Here is a 15230-nt window from a genome sequence, read left to right as displayed (position 1 = left end):
CTCAGTATCAGACTGCACCAGTGTCCCCATGTCAGATTTAGACATGGAAGTTGTCCCTGAAAGGGTGAGGGAATCTCCAGAGCCACCCCCTTCCCACTGGCCCTCCAAAGCTACCACTGGCCCAAACTTTGCTCCAACATGGGAAAACGTAGACAAATTCAGTCAACTTAAAATAATGTTTTTGCTCAAATTGTCTCATATGTTCATTCAACTAGAAATTATTATTTTGGCAACTTACCTAAGAAAAGGCTGTGGAGCTAGTTAAACACACAGTGCTTTTAACATTAAGTTTGTACATAGTCTACAACTCCAGAGGCTGTGACCTATCTGAGCAGCCTAAGCATAGCCTACACATACAGTAGGCTGTCGATCACTTATTTGAAATTAGGATTTTCACTATTTGTTTTGTGTCAGTGTACAGGCAGAATCAGTACCTGTAAACAATGATGTGAAATGCAATTTTCACTTTGGAATATGATGTTAAAAAAGAGGAGTACAAATGAGAAGTTCGACCTTTTCGCTATTAGTATTTTATTCTACACAAGGAAATATCCCAGCCAATGCTGCAATGCTGCTGTAATTCACCAGGTGTCGCTATAGACCAGTATACTTTCATGCCACAAACTTGATAACCTTTCAAATATCTAATTTTATTTCAAAATGAATAATTAATTAATCATTTCATGTATTTATCTATTTTCTCATAGGCAAATGTAAGATCTGATCATTAAAAGTGGGTGAATTAATTTTTAGGTGGCTAAAAAACAAAACCAGGAGGGTTTGTGTAAAAAAATAAAAAATAAACCTGGCTATAGTATCGAATAAGAGAAAAATAATAAAATAAGCCTATTGAATATGCGAAATAACTATTAGGAAGGATAGACTGGTTTGTTTATTCAAATGACACTTGAGACCTGTTTGACCATAAGGTGTATGGGAATGTGTGAGGGCGGTGCGTATTTACCACCGCAGAATGAAGCAACAAGCTGTAGCCTACAGTACAGTACAGTACACAACAAGCTTTAAAATGTTGGGGGCAAAAGGCGAGCAGATGACCTTCACAATGGCAACAATGAAATGACGGAATAATGGATCCTTGACCTGGTCTAGACGTTGTCGACATATCTCTGCGCGCAGTCCACATCCTGACAACCACCCGCAAACACTAGAAAGTGCGTGACTGTCAGCCCCCCGGCCCCAGATCTCGAGTCCGGTTCAGAGGTACAGTATGGCCAACATGGAGGAATTCCCCCCCAAATTCAGTAAGGTGCTGGTGACACCTGATCCGCACTACATACCGGGGTAGGTAATTCACACTACTGCTTTGCTTTTGTATTTTAGCAAATCAATTAATTAAATACTGTAATTATATGTGTGCAATATTACGCTTTATTTGTATTACATACATGGTGTGCTATGTATAGAGAAATTACTACATTCTAGCCTTTTCAATTATGCATTAATGAGTAGGCTATTCGTGCGTAAATCCATAGATTTTATGCTTGCGCATACGTTTTTACTTGATAATTTCGCCCTTTCTCTCATTACACATAACATACATTCGGCCTACTATAGGCCTAAGGAATTAACATACACATTTTCACAAACCTACACGAAATTTCCTTGAGGAAGAAAGAGCAAGTCAGTGCTCTAAGCCATCACCCATGGCAACGGTACCCAGAAAGGTTCAATTCAGAGGCTGAACTTGCTGACATGAACACAACACAGCTCAAACTAACTACCTGAGATCCATAGTCACCTTTCACCTCAATAAAGCCAGACTTTGATATGGATATGGTAATAGGTTTCAATTATTTATACTACTGTCAACATGACAGAGAATAAATCCAAAAAGCCTTGTTTAAAATCTAGTCAGAATCCTCACCACCTCTCTGTCCTCAGGTATGCAGGTTACTGCCCCCAGCTGAAGTACCACCTGGGGAAGACCTACGGCCAACTGACCGCCAAGTTGCTGTCCTCTCCGGAGGTGTCGCGCTCACGTCGCCTGGTCCTCCACACGGGCTGCTTCCCCTCCACAGAGACAGACACGGGCCCACGGGACGAGATCTGGAGGAGCCACCATGGAGAACGTAGGAATCTGGAGAGGATGATACCTGGATACACTGGTAAACACACTGTTGCTCAGCTTTCATACATTAAGCAGAACCCCTTCTCTTCTGTAAAGTATGTTTTGCATTGTGTTGACTCTGGTGTCTTTTACAGGCTTTGTTCCCAAAAGCCAGAACTACTTCTCCCATACGTATGCCGAGACGTGTCGCGAGGCCCTGTCTGAGTTTGACCGGGACCAGCAGAGGGCTCGCCTGGCATCAGCAATACCGCTTGTCAGCAACAACACCATCTCAGAGTTTAAAGTAACAAGCTCTAATCTCTCGCTCTCTCTCACTTATGCATGCATGCTCGCCCCACCCACACACACACAGGGTCATCCCTGTTTAATAATCCATGCTGAGATCCTGTGTCAGTGTCATGTATAACTCACTGTCTAAACGAGGCCAGGTGCACAACCTGGAGAGCACTCCAATCATAGACCACCCACAGATTCAGATCAGTCATGGGATAGATTCAATCAGATTGACATTCATATAGCGCTGTTTTGGGGGTGTCAGAGGTGGAACTGTGTTAGAGCTGTCAAATCCACAAGGGGCTCATTGCATTACTTTATCGCAGACACTGCCATTGGATGCAATGAAACTACACCGACTATAATCCAACAAATCCCATGCACCCGCATTAGAAGTTGATTGAATTATAAAAATGTCACATTAATACCATGGGAGAAAATCTCCTTTTATAATCACACGTCTATAGTCTGGGATAGGGCCTTGGGTAGGAGCCAGAAGCTTGAATACCTTCTGTCTCAACCATAGTGTCTGTCTATCATTCTATCTATCCCCTCCAGCCTCGGAGACTGAGAACCCCTCTGACAGCCATCTCTAAAGAGCCAGCCCCCTACAAGACCATGGACCCCTGGAAGCCCAAAGGCTCTCCGTACTTCATGGCAGACAGCAGTCCACACAAGTACTTCATCTCAGGTAGCTACAGTATGCCAGAGGTACCATTTGAAATACCTCATGTGATACTGTTTGCTTTAGTGTGCAGCACAATCAACTGTATAGGAGTCCCTTTGTATTGACTAGATCTTCCATTTGGGCATGTATTCAGGTTTCACAGGGTATGTGCCCAAATCTCGCTTCTTGATTGGGACGGGCTACCCCATCACCACCAACAAGGCTCTGGTTCAGTTTGGGAAGGAGATGAGGAGGGACCCCACCTCCCTGCAACTCCCTGGGGAGGAATCAGGAGCCCTGCCCTCCATCCCCACTGTCTACCCCTCCCACCGGGGCCTGCTGCCCTCCTACACCGGCCATGTTCCAGGTGGGCCTTAACTTCTTCAAAACACTACAGTACCAAGCCTCAGACACAGCTCCCAAATCTCCATATCTACCATCTTGATTATTATAATTGATCATATTATATTATCACATCAAGATCAAGTCTTAATCAAGTCACCTTCAATCTGCCCACAGGATACAAGTTCAGGTACGGTCAGACCTTTGAGAAGCTTACCCACAATGCCCTGGGGCTGAGCGGCACTCAGAGTAATGGAGGAACAATTCACCAGACAATCACAAGGACCAGGGTAGAGAACTCAGTGATGAATCCAAGGACTTTGAAATAACAGCGTCTGTGAAACAGCAAAACTTTGGTCCGTGGACTATGTACATCCCAGGGTGAAAAATAATAATGGCCCATTTTTTTTGTATGAGCATGTGAAGTACAAGTCACAAGATAACTTATTGATTTATCTTTATTTGCAAAGGTTGATTGTCACAGGGAACTTACACTCAGAGAGGGTGCATTATTCTAAGGTTGTAGGGTAAGGACAGTTAGGTTGGGGAGGAAAGATAAGAGGGGTTTGATAAACTCACTTTCACATTATTGCAGAGGTTATAATAACCAAGTCATTCCTGTCACGCAATTTCAAACTTTATTTTCTCCTTAGCTTAGTAGTACTGGCCTATCAAAACAGTGTACACCTGAAACACACCATGATAGCTTAATATTGTGCAAACACACTCAATTTGGAGACTAACGGTTCCACAAATCTAGAATTTGATTACCTAAATATTTACAAAACTCTACTTCTCTGTCATAAAAAACAATATATTAGGACATTGATGTAGGTAGAAGAACCACACAAAGTAGTAAGATGAAATTAGCACCTAATGACTTGAACATACATACATTATTTTTACACATGCACAGAAATCTTACCATGCTAGTCTGGATTACCTCACAAACATGTATTGACTGTCTAGTTGAATATGAAGGCAACCTCATTTTGGAAGATAAGCCACTATACAAGGCTGCTGAGTGGCATAATATTTGGCACTAGTTAACATGGCTAGTAAAGATTGCATTTCTGCATTTTTTTGTTGACATTCCATTTACACATAGAATAGACAGGGCATAGTGGTTTGGAAGGTAGAGGACAGATTGAAACTATTAGGAGAATAGGATGCCACTGTATGGTATGCATGCAGTTCCATTAAATACTAATTGGTTTCTTATGGAGATTCTGGAATGGTCCACAAGGCTTTCAGATCCTAAGGCAAGACTGTAGCATAGGTGGAGCCTCTCATTGACCACAGTTTGATTGACAGGTGCACATGGAGATTATATTGCATGGATCCCAATTCATGACTGATGAACAGAAGCACTTGTAAATATAACTAGACATCGGAGAGTTGTTATTGCCTTAAAATGACATTTGGGTAAATGTATCACCCATGCTCAGACAGTAACAAATGGTCTACTGGGCTTTTCTGACCAGTGTGAGTGTGTTCTAGCTGAGGTGTCTGTGTGTAACACATTGCACTATAAGACTGACTCAGGATCATGCAGTTGACATTTTTGGTAGTGTATCTTTTCTTCTCCCTACCCCTCTCCATTGTGGTCCTGGGGTACTAGGTCTATGTTTGGTGTTTCCGGTCAGGCTGTTTCCCTGACCATACTGTATGGGCCAATAGGCCCAGCTGAGCGCTGTCCAACTGCAGCCACTGTGAAGGTCTCCTGTAAGACAAGAGAAATACAGTTAAGGAGCAACTGTAATAACAACATAGGAACAGGTTAGCCATAGTTCAGTCATAAATGTTGACCTTTTCTGGGTCTGTGTCCCATTGGGGTTTTGGGGTGCCCTCTGTGTCCTGGCGGGGTGGTCCCTTCCTGATCCAAAGAGCTTGGCCCAGCGTAGCCCACCCTGGGAAGGGCTATCATCCTGGGGGTCTGCCGTCATCCTGGGGGTCTCCGGACCCCTCCCCTCCCTCCTGCCCTGTGAATTCTCCTCTTCTCTCCTCCCCTGCTGAGGCTCAGGGTGGATGACATGCTTGTAAATCTGTCCACATTCCACCCTCTCCGCGTGGGAAGGTTGTCTCTGCCAACACCCTGGAATAGCGGCTGACCACAGGCTCCTGCTAGACTCGCCTACAGGCCTCACCCTCTTCTCCTGACACATGGCCTTTGAAACCTGGGAGGACCCCTGAAGATGCTGTACCAGCTGGTGTGGGTCACCCGTTGGCCTGCTGTTCTCCCTGGGTCCATCCATAGAGCTATACGCCCCCTGTCTGTCTTCTCTGTCTCCTTTCAACAGGGGACAACTGGTCATGAGAAAGGTGGAGCATGGTGGAGCTTGTTCCTCAGAGCAGAGCCATCTGTTGTGTAGCAGGCGGGGTTCCAGCAGCAAGTTGAGATCAAAGGGTAACATGGAGAGAGGCTGCAGCAGGAGGAGGAGCTCCTGGAACAGAGGCTGACACTGCCCCTGCGACATGGCAAGGAAACCCCACGGATGGTAGTGAGCTTTCACCACCTCTGGGGAGAGGACAGTTTGAAAGCGTATGACAGAGGTAAGTTTCAAGAACATTTTTTCTAATAACAACTTGGAGAAAATGAAAAAATAGCCTGTCCTTTAATCTAAACACCTTTTTGGTTGTAGAGGTGATTCAGCCAGAATTCCAAGGTCCTCAGGCTAAAAGAGAGAATATAAGTCCTTCATTTTACAATCATAACATTTCATAATCAATACACAACATTAGTACACAATGTGATATTATACTAAAAAAGACCATCGGAGACTTGACAGGGACTCACTTGAGCAGCCCCATGATGAAGGCTCGTAGTTTCATACAGTGGCTGGTCAACAGGGAGCACTGCCTCACCTTGGACAGCAAGCTGTGGAGCACCCGGGTGGTAGGGCCTGAGACAGGAACAGAGACCATCAAACTACAACCCCCATGAGCAACTATAGCCATACCATCATCAGCATCAAACCTACCACAACCTCCCACACCCCACATAATCATCATCACCACCATGCATTTCTGACCTGTGTGAGTGAAGGCCTCCACCACGTTCCAGGCGTGGTTGCGTCGCTGACCGATGATCAGGTCCAGTTTGTGGTCCCTGAGACCATCCTGCAGAATGTTCTGGATGGTGGGACACAGATGCTCCAGAACTAGACCACCAATGGTGGTACTCCTAGAGCTGTTCCCTAGCCACATCTGGAGAGAGTGGTACATTATCACATCATGATCAATATTTACACCGTCATTGTAAAATAATAACATATCTTTCTGGAGGTTGATTCATCCTATCAGGACTACTGTCAGTTTTTGTGATTTGTCCGGTTATTCTAGTTCCTTTCAGATTGCTTTTAGCTCAGATGCACTGTACCTTTTCCCCAGGATCTCGACTGGTGCCAAAATGAGCCATGATCAAATCCACTGCCAAGCTCACAGATTTCAACAGACCTGGAGAAACATGAAGAGGGAAGACGCCCATCAAGAGTTGGCTCATTTCCTATTCTGTACCATGCAGGGGGTTATCAACATACCCGAGGGGACTGACATAAAAGACTACCACATGTTGATTCATTAACCAGAAACATCACACTGGATAAAAAGGTGTGTGGTTATATGGTGAACCACGAGGAACTATATCCATGTGTTCAAGTTTTATTTGTCACACGCACAAGTACAGTTTAATGCTTAACTTGCAAGCCCTACCCAACAGTAATATAAAAAAATACAACTAATTTAAAAAAACTGAAATAAGAGAGGAAGCCTCTACAGCAGTGTCCCAACCCTGGTCCTCCAGTACCCTCACCAGTACACATTTTCATTGTAGCCCTGGTCAAACACACCTCATTCAGCTCATTGAGGGCTTGATGATTAGTTGACAAGTTGAATCAGGTGTGTTTGTCCAGGGTTACAATACAATGTGTACTGTTGGGGGTACTGGAGGACCAGGGTTGGGACACACTGGTATACATGGTACATTTACAATGTGCAGGGATACTGGACATGATTCATGATTGTGGGGCAGTAAAGGTGGGTCTGGAGAGAAGGACACCAGCAGGTCTGGATGATGGGTGTGACTACATGAGTCATCCACCATGGTGAAAAAGGAGGAAGGGAAGAGTAAGCGATAGAATGCTCTATTGCTACTCTCCCCCATTCTCTCCTTTCCTCTCTCCTTTTCTCTCCCTTCCAACATCTTGTCTGCCTCTCTCTAAAATGTCAGGGTACAATCTTCATGCATATTAAATCTGCCTACAGTGCTCTCCCCTGCCAAGCGGACAGTGCATCACCGTGCAAGCTTTGCTTTCACAAGACAATGTGCATACAAGCATGTGATTAACATTTACATTTTTATAACCAAACAATGTGTCTTTATTGTGGCACAAAAAATGAAACATAATTCTGTGAATCATATATCCAGGGTATCAACAACACTGCACCCACTGCAACACACTCACTGGAGCTTGCACACACTCGCACACTAGATGTCTCAGCCAATCCTGTGCAGGGAAAGATAAAAATAGGTCATGTTTGAAAGAAACCCCCTTCAGGGTATTGAAGGCACTGCTACAGCAAGCTCTGCAGAGTAACAGACAATGCAGGATTCCAGTTTCCCATAATGACTGTTCAGAAGAGTCGAATTACTCTTCATCTTCAGATGACTGACACTGGTCTGCCTACCACACACATCCTCTTTATACGGTGACATCACATCACACAATCCACATAAGATACTCTCAGCTCAAAACACCCTCAACCCCATACATGCTCACTTACATATAGACTACCTCACCAATCTACAGTATATATGAGATCTTCCATGCTCTATCCCCTATACACAGATCAGGCCCCTTCCTCCCCCTCACCTCTCCTCTGCAGATGGCTGATGGACAGAGACTCGTAGGAGGCTTCAGGTGACAGGCAGAACTCCACAGGTGGCCAACTGTCACTCAGGCTGAAGGAGTCACAGTGCTGTTGTTGATGCTGCTTCACACTGGGCCCTGCCGACACCAGGGGCTGCAGGAGGGCACTCAGAGAGGACATATGGGCCACTGAGGAGAGAGCAGCTGTCAGGCTATAGTGAGAGGCTGCAGACCCAGCCTTAGGTATTGAGGTTAGTGGGGTTCTCTTGTGGGGCGGTAAGGGTGGGTCTGGAGAGAAGGACACCAGCAGGTCTGGATGAGGGGTGTGACTGACAGAGGGGGACATGGTTGCTACATGGGAGTCAATGGGGCAGTCAAGGCTGTGGGTCAGGAGGACTGGGCTGGGGCTCTTCTGCTCTGGAAACTGGCAAATGAGATCTTGGCAGATCTGAGCCATGCCGTGGCTACGTTTGTTTGAATCTTTACGTTGAGACTGGTTTGTGCTACTGTGGGCCTGACCTGGGCTGGGGTAGCTTTGGTCTAGGTCTGCAAAGAGCTGGTCCTGGCATGAATTAACCTGGGTTAGTTCGCTTTTAGATTGTATTGTGCTTATGTGAGCTTGTTTTGGACTGGTAAAAGTAAAGCCAGGGCTACTGTAGGGCCTGTAAGGACTGGAGTGTGTCCAGTTGCGTCTGGACTGGAAGTGTTCTGGACTGGGGGTGCAGGTGGAGCAGGTATCAGAGCTAGAGGGGCCCTCCAGGAGGATGGCTCCATAGCTGCCCAGCGGTGAAGGACGCAGGTGGGTCAGGAGTCTGTTGCCTTTGCACTTGAACCCTGGCTGGGAGCTGGGCTTGGTGTTCTTGTGGCTGATGTACTGGTCCAGCAGGGAGCCCAGGGGCTGGCTCTGAGGTTTACCCGCTGGGGGAAGCAGGATGAAGGGCTGGATGGGCAGGGAGCTGGGCCTCTGAGCCTTACTGTACCGCACCACAGGAGTTGCCCATGAACACGCCCCTAAGAGTAGGAGGGGAAAGAGGGAGGACAGGGGATTGAACGTTTGAAAAATAGGAAAAAACAAGGGTTAGCTTCAGCTGAATCACAATTACTCATGTAAAAATACAGACTGGCTTGTTTTCATACCCTCCTCCTCTGCCTCATGGTCTGGTGACACAGAAGGGTGGTTGGGACTCAGGAGTAGGGGGGAGTGGCTGCTATTCTGGCCCAGGGAAACTGCCTCCTGGATGGGACACAGGTCCTGGGAGGTGTGGGAGTGGCTGGAGCTCTGACAGCTGTCTGTATGTCTCTTACAGTGTGCAATCTCAGCGAAGGTGGTGACATGTTGGGAGTCCCAGCTCATACAGCGAGGACGGTGCAATGGGGTAGCTCTCCTCCCTTCTTTGTCTGAGCCTTCTTCCTGCTGGCCATGGAGAAATGGAGAAACTTTGATTAGGAAAGTCAACCGTTATGAAAGTAATTCTGCTCATCATACATCTTACAAATTAGTCAAAACATGAAGGACATTTTTAAACATACTGTACGTTATTGTGGTAAGCCTACCTGTTTGTTCCCCTGGCCCTGATCTCCCCGGGCCTTATTGAAGAGGACGTAGTGGCCCTCTGAGGTGACACTGGTGGTGCTGGACCAGGCCGGACTAGGCGAGGCTGACTGAGATGAGAGGTCACAAGTCACCAGCTTGTAGTACTTCTGGGTGGTCCCTGTGGGCAGCAGCCTGGCCTGGCTCTGGAGACAGGAAGTGAGGTCAGAGACCTCCAGAGAGGACAGGAGGCTCTGGGTATCGGGAAGGTAGATGTTACAGTTGGAGTCCAGCGCCTGCGGTGACCAGCAGGGGGCAGAAGGCCCCCCGTCATGAGGAGAGGAGGTTGTTCGGCTCCCCTGACTAGGTACAGCAGCCTGAGGTCCCTGAGACTCCTGGGAGAAAGGGTGCAGGTTTAGGAAGACAGAGCCCTCTGCTGGCTGGGAGGACTGTACTGCAGGGCAGCTGAGGTCGTTTGGGGTGGCAGGGTTGTTACTCTTGTTGTAGATGGCGCTGAAGTTGACAAGAACCCCATCAGAGCTGTTGCAGGAGGAGTCTGTGACATACTCTAGATGACCCTCAGAGAAAGACTCAGAGAAACATTTTGGTTGACCATAGCTGAAGCAGTAGCCCTCATCACCACATTTGAACATATTATCTTCAATATCCACTACTCTCTCCTGCTCCCCACAGTCCAACAACACAGTACTACCCTTGTTGTCATTGTTCTGCTGACTGGCTGATTGGCTAGAAGGTTTGGAGGACCACCTCCCAGCATTACTCAGGGCCCAGTTAGAGTTCCCATGCAGCTGCAGCACAAAAAAAGGGTCCTCGTGGTATCTGTGCAGGTTATCACTATCCTCATCATCTTCGTCCACCCCTTCATTCGGGAGGAAGGAGTTGTGTGACCGTAAAGAACCTCTAACTACAGGGTGTTCTTTACGTCTTTGGGAGATGGTCATCTGTGATGCCTCCTCTGGTGAGGATCCAGAGTCACACCTCCCGCTGCTGTCGCTGCCCCCCTCCCTGTCCCCCTCCTCCTCGCTCCGGTCCTCCTTGAGGCTCCAGTAGCTGGAGGAGATGTGTCTGAGGCTGCTGTGGAAGGGCTCTCTGTGGAGGTTGTCCTGCTCAGGGAGGGAGGCGGCACGGGTCAGACCTACGGAGCTGGAGCACAGCCGACCAGGCTGCTTGGCAGAGCCACTGCACAGAGCTGCCTGCACAGGAAGCTGCCAGGGGGGGAGCTGCACCAGGGGGAAGTGACACGTGATCAGGGTATCCCCTGATTGGCTGGCCGTCCTGTTCATTCTCTCAGCTCATGAGGTGATGTTATTACTGCAAGAGTCTCCATTCTCTGAAGAAAACACCTGAAACAGGAGGACAGTATTAAATGGGCTATGATACTATGAAGCCTTGTGATAATTCTGGAGCCTATAGCCAGTCAAACTACTACTACGTCCTCTGCCTCTGGGTTAGAGCTCCATGATTCACTCAGTCAGCCGTGGAGGAGGAAGCACACAGCAGACTATCACATACTGTTCACACACACTCACACAAACATGTTTTCTGAGCCCAACTCTCATCCCCTAAACCCTTAGCTAGTGCTTCCTCCCTGTAAAGACAGTTCTGAGCCTCAGCCTTCTATGACAACAGTGTCATGGATTACAGTGCGCAGGCTCACAGAGTCATTTTAAGAGATTTGGAGGGTGGGCTCTACTCTACTCTACTCTACTCCTGGCTCTTTTTGAGAATATAAAACCCTTGTCATTTTCTGAATTCTGTTAAATCATCCAAATAGTCTCATCTTGAGCTTTGAAGCTTACTTTCGTATTGAGGTCAAGTCACTATAAATAACTTTAAAGCGATTTTAAATGCAAAATGTTTGTTTGCTACATTTTTGGGGTACAGAGTTTTGTTTATGAGAGGTGTTATCCTTCACAGCCTACCGTTCACACCCCTACAGTGCCCCATCTGGGTGTAATCTGTAAATCGCAGCAACATCTGGTGCCAGGGACCAGGGAAAGGCTGAAAAAAAATCCTCTTTATCCTCAAAAGGTTTTCGAAACAAACAAACATGTCAACAAATATCTCCACCATGAAAACCTATCCATAACTGTACCAATATCCATGACATACACATTTAACTAGGCCTAAGTGTCTGTTTCAGTTCATCTGTTTACTAGGGAAATACACATCACTTGTCAACAAGCTGTTCCTGATTTGGCATAGAAGAATAGTTGAAGTTTCTCTCTAATCCCATACAGTAGGCATCGTATCCATGAGAACTGGAATCCATGCACTGACATTTCCTTGGAGCCTCTCATCTTTAAATAAGATCATTAAGTTAAATACCAGGAGAGAATTTCATGTGGAAAGTGGGCCATGCAGGCTGACAGGGTGTTGTTGAGGGTGTTGTTGCAGATAACTAACCACTGCACTGCATATTTCATATGCCCCCCGCGTCCCAGTCAGCACCCCTGCCTGCCTGGCTACTAATCATAGGCTGTGGTAGAGTGGAACACAGATCAAGACAACAAACTTGATGTTTTTTTCTGTTTCTGTAATGTTTGTTTTCCTGTAAAGAACCGTTAAAGGGCTGTACAATAGACATCATTATGGTGCTCAGATTAGAACAGTTTGGCCTATATTCTGTGGAAATTATTGTTGTAAGCACGGGCAATACGGAATTGGCAAGGTCATTTTAAACAAACTACATTCAGTCAGTTCAGCAGAAGATTTATCCCAACACAGTACATCAGACAGAGCTTGGTCTCCTTGGTCACCACCTCCTCTGCTTAAAGGTTAAGGGTGAACAAACAGTGAAAGTAAAACTGTGTATATGTGTGTCCAGTGCACTAGACTGAATAGTGAGTCAGTTACAATGTCTCAGAATGTCTTTGAGGTTGTCATTCTAGGTCGCACAGCACACCTGAAAGACATCACATGAGTTACAATGTGACATAGGGTCTGCATGAAAGATGGGGAGGGCGTGTGAAATGGGGTCAAAGCAAGAAACTGACAGCAGAGTCCATAACGTGTCTCAGCACAGGTTCTAAACAGCGCATCATGCCAGTAGGCTACCAAAACACACACGACCAACATTTGACAGTAGTACTACGATGTCCTGAAGACGATTACATTAAACAAAATTCTAAATAAACACACAATTCACCTGAGCATCATGGAAAAGGCTATGCAGGCATCTCCTAACCTACATTTTTTTTCTAACAGGGTCAAAACTTGCACTGTAATCCTCTCCCAATTTTACAATTTAAAGTTACAATGGATGCATACTATTCATATTATATAATTGAGAAGAGCAGGCCTAACGATATATTTTCCCTTCAAAATCTTCAACATAATGCAGTTGAATGATTAATAAGACATGCGCCACTCGAATGCTGATGTATTCAATTACGTAAAACAAACATTAAACATACATACGGTTGGCGTTGCGGGTAGTTTGAAGGCTTCGATCGGTTATTATGTTGTAAATTGTGACTGCCAATAGTCCTAACTGCTGCAGGTCGGTTCCTTCTTTCCAACTGTCCGTGCGTCGCGCTTCCAGTGCCGGTGAAACAGAGGCCAGACCAGGTCAGCGGTATATTTGCGTCACAACGTCTCTAGCCAATGCGCAGAGCGCAGGACTTGTCACTCAAGCCGTTTCCAACAACAGCGAATAGAAATGTAGGCCATTTACTTATAAAAAATGACCAACGATTACAAACAACAAAAACAACAACAAAAGGAATACAAAAATATCAAACATTTATTATGGCAGTACAATGCTCAAAAAGTAGGCTACATAATTAAAATCACATTAGAGAGTCTATGATTTGTGTTTCAACGATTGAGAAAATGTTTATATTTTCATACAATATTATTCCCAGAAAAAAATATAACATCCTCATGTAGGTCCAACAAATATTACACAAATATGTCTACTAAGGTATACTAACATAAATCCGTTTAAGTCAGAACAGGCTATGCCTGACATAATGCACTCAAATAATAATATATCATAACTCAATGCAACACCCTGAGTACAGACAGTTCACTACAATGTAGGTGGAACAATATGTAAAGAAAGTTTGTATAAAAGTTTCAAATCATGTTATTTAAGGCCCTTCAAGTCTCACTAAATTGTATAATAACACAGTAATAACTCAAGAATAACTACAATTCATTGATAAAGCTATAATAAAACAGGGGAGGAGCATCCTACTCAGTGAATTTCATTAAAAAAAAATTGTGAAACATTAAAAAAGTTATCCTTTTATAGATAAAACTTTCTTTAAATATATTTACGTCACTAAATTAAAATGCACTGTTTTGCAATGAGGGTCTACAGTAGCCTCAACAACACTCTAGGGTAGCACCATGTTGTAACCGGAGTACAGCTATTTTTCATCCTCCTCTGTGTACAATGACTTCAATACAAAACCTAGGAGGCTCATGGTTCTCACCCCCTACCATAGACTTACACAGTAATTATGATGGCTTACCAATCAGGGCTCTCGCAGCATGAACTGACATGTTGCCCACCCAATCAAAGGATCAGAGAATGAATCTAGTAGTAAAAACATAAGCTACAAATAGCTAGCCCTGTAGTGTATAAAACGTGGTGAGTAGTTGACTCAAACAGAAAGACAATAGTTGAACAGTTTTGAAAAAATTAATTTCTTTAAAAAATTAGAAGCAACAGAGCTATATTTTGTTGTAATTTGTACACGTTCACTTTCTTAGCTAGTTAATGCAGCCATCTAATTTAGCCTACTCAAACACCTAGCTCAAACAGAGAGGAATGCTACTTATGTTAGCTAGCTGGCTAAGGCTATCCAACACTGAAACTCTTCCAAGTCTAGGTAAGCTTTCATTTTTCTTTTTTTATTGCCACCGGGGCCCACCGGTGTAACTGGGTGTAAGGGAAAAGGTGAGAGGAGGAGAGCGCGTAAAAGCGAGAAAGATTTATACAACGAGCAAAGTGATGATGCTGTTTGTATGTGGCTGCTATGAAAGTGAGCTGTGTGTGCGGGTGATCAGTGGTGTATTAATTCTGCCGATTCTGTTGAAAAACGTATCTTAAACAGAAGCAAACGGAACGAAACGGGAATAAACCTACCTGAATTTGTCCAATAGAAATTCTCATTTGCAACAGTTTGAACTAATGATTACACCCTAGATCAGCTAGATGCAGGCACTGTCTGTCACCTTGATTACTCCAATTTGTATTTTGACCTGTGCACCTAGGCTAGGTTGTAGCAACCTCATGATGGGTATAGGGAAAACTAGAGTATCATGTAGCAGCCTAAACCTATAGATGTTACATTGAGCTGGGTGAATGGATTATGAATGACAGTCATCCAATATTATGCTGTAATAGAAATAAGGCCATAAAAAAACGAATCGTCCTCCCCAATCTTAAACGGCACCAACCGCCACTATGACCATTGTCACAATGAT

General features: G+C 45.1%; 2 protein-coding genes across 4 annotated transcripts; one reads left to right on the top strand and one right to left on the bottom strand.

The window, feature by feature from the left end:
* Positions 1–759: 759 nt before the first annotated feature.
* On the top strand, positions 760–3818 carry LOC115204165 (protein FAM166B-like). The gene is made up of 6 exons (XM_029769533.1): positions 760–1302; positions 1903–2126; positions 2224–2372; positions 2921–3053; positions 3184–3396; positions 3549–3818. The coding sequence occupies exons 1-6, from the start codon at positions 1229–1231 to the stop codon at positions 3698–3700; spliced, it is 945 nt and encodes a 314-aa protein (XP_029625393.1). The 5' UTR covers positions 760–1228; the 3' UTR covers positions 3701–3818.
* On the bottom strand, positions 3812–15129 carry LOC115204163 (iporin). Of its 3 annotated transcripts, none has more exons than XM_029769529.1 (10): positions 13208–15129; positions 9794–11134; positions 9377–9653; positions 8243–9250; positions 6751–6827; positions 6404–6578; positions 6169–6274; positions 6000–6046; positions 5181–5889; positions 3812–5094 (listed from the first exon to the last, which is right to left on the bottom strand). In XM_029769529.1, the coding sequence occupies exons 2-10, from the start codon at positions 11072–11074 to the stop codon at positions 4995–4997; spliced, it is 3780 nt and encodes a 1259-aa protein (XP_029625389.1). In that variant the 5' UTR covers positions 11075–11134; positions 13208–15129; the 3' UTR covers positions 3812–4994. The 3 variants fall into 3 exon arrangements, with proteins under 3 accessions (XP_029625389.1, XP_029625388.1, XP_029625390.1); XM_029769528.1 differs by having other exon boundaries at positions 13212–15129; XM_029769530.1 differs by having other exon boundaries at positions 9377–9650; positions 13212–15129.
* Positions 15130–15230: the final 101 nt, after the last annotated feature.

This window comes from Salmo trutta, chromosome 12 (genome assembly GCF_901001165.1).
Source record: "Salmo trutta chromosome 12, fSalTru1.1, whole genome shotgun sequence".
Classification (NCBI taxonomy): domain Eukaryota; kingdom Metazoa; phylum Chordata; class Actinopteri; order Salmoniformes; family Salmonidae; genus Salmo; species Salmo trutta.
This window is presented reverse-complemented; position numbering and strand designations above follow the sequence as displayed.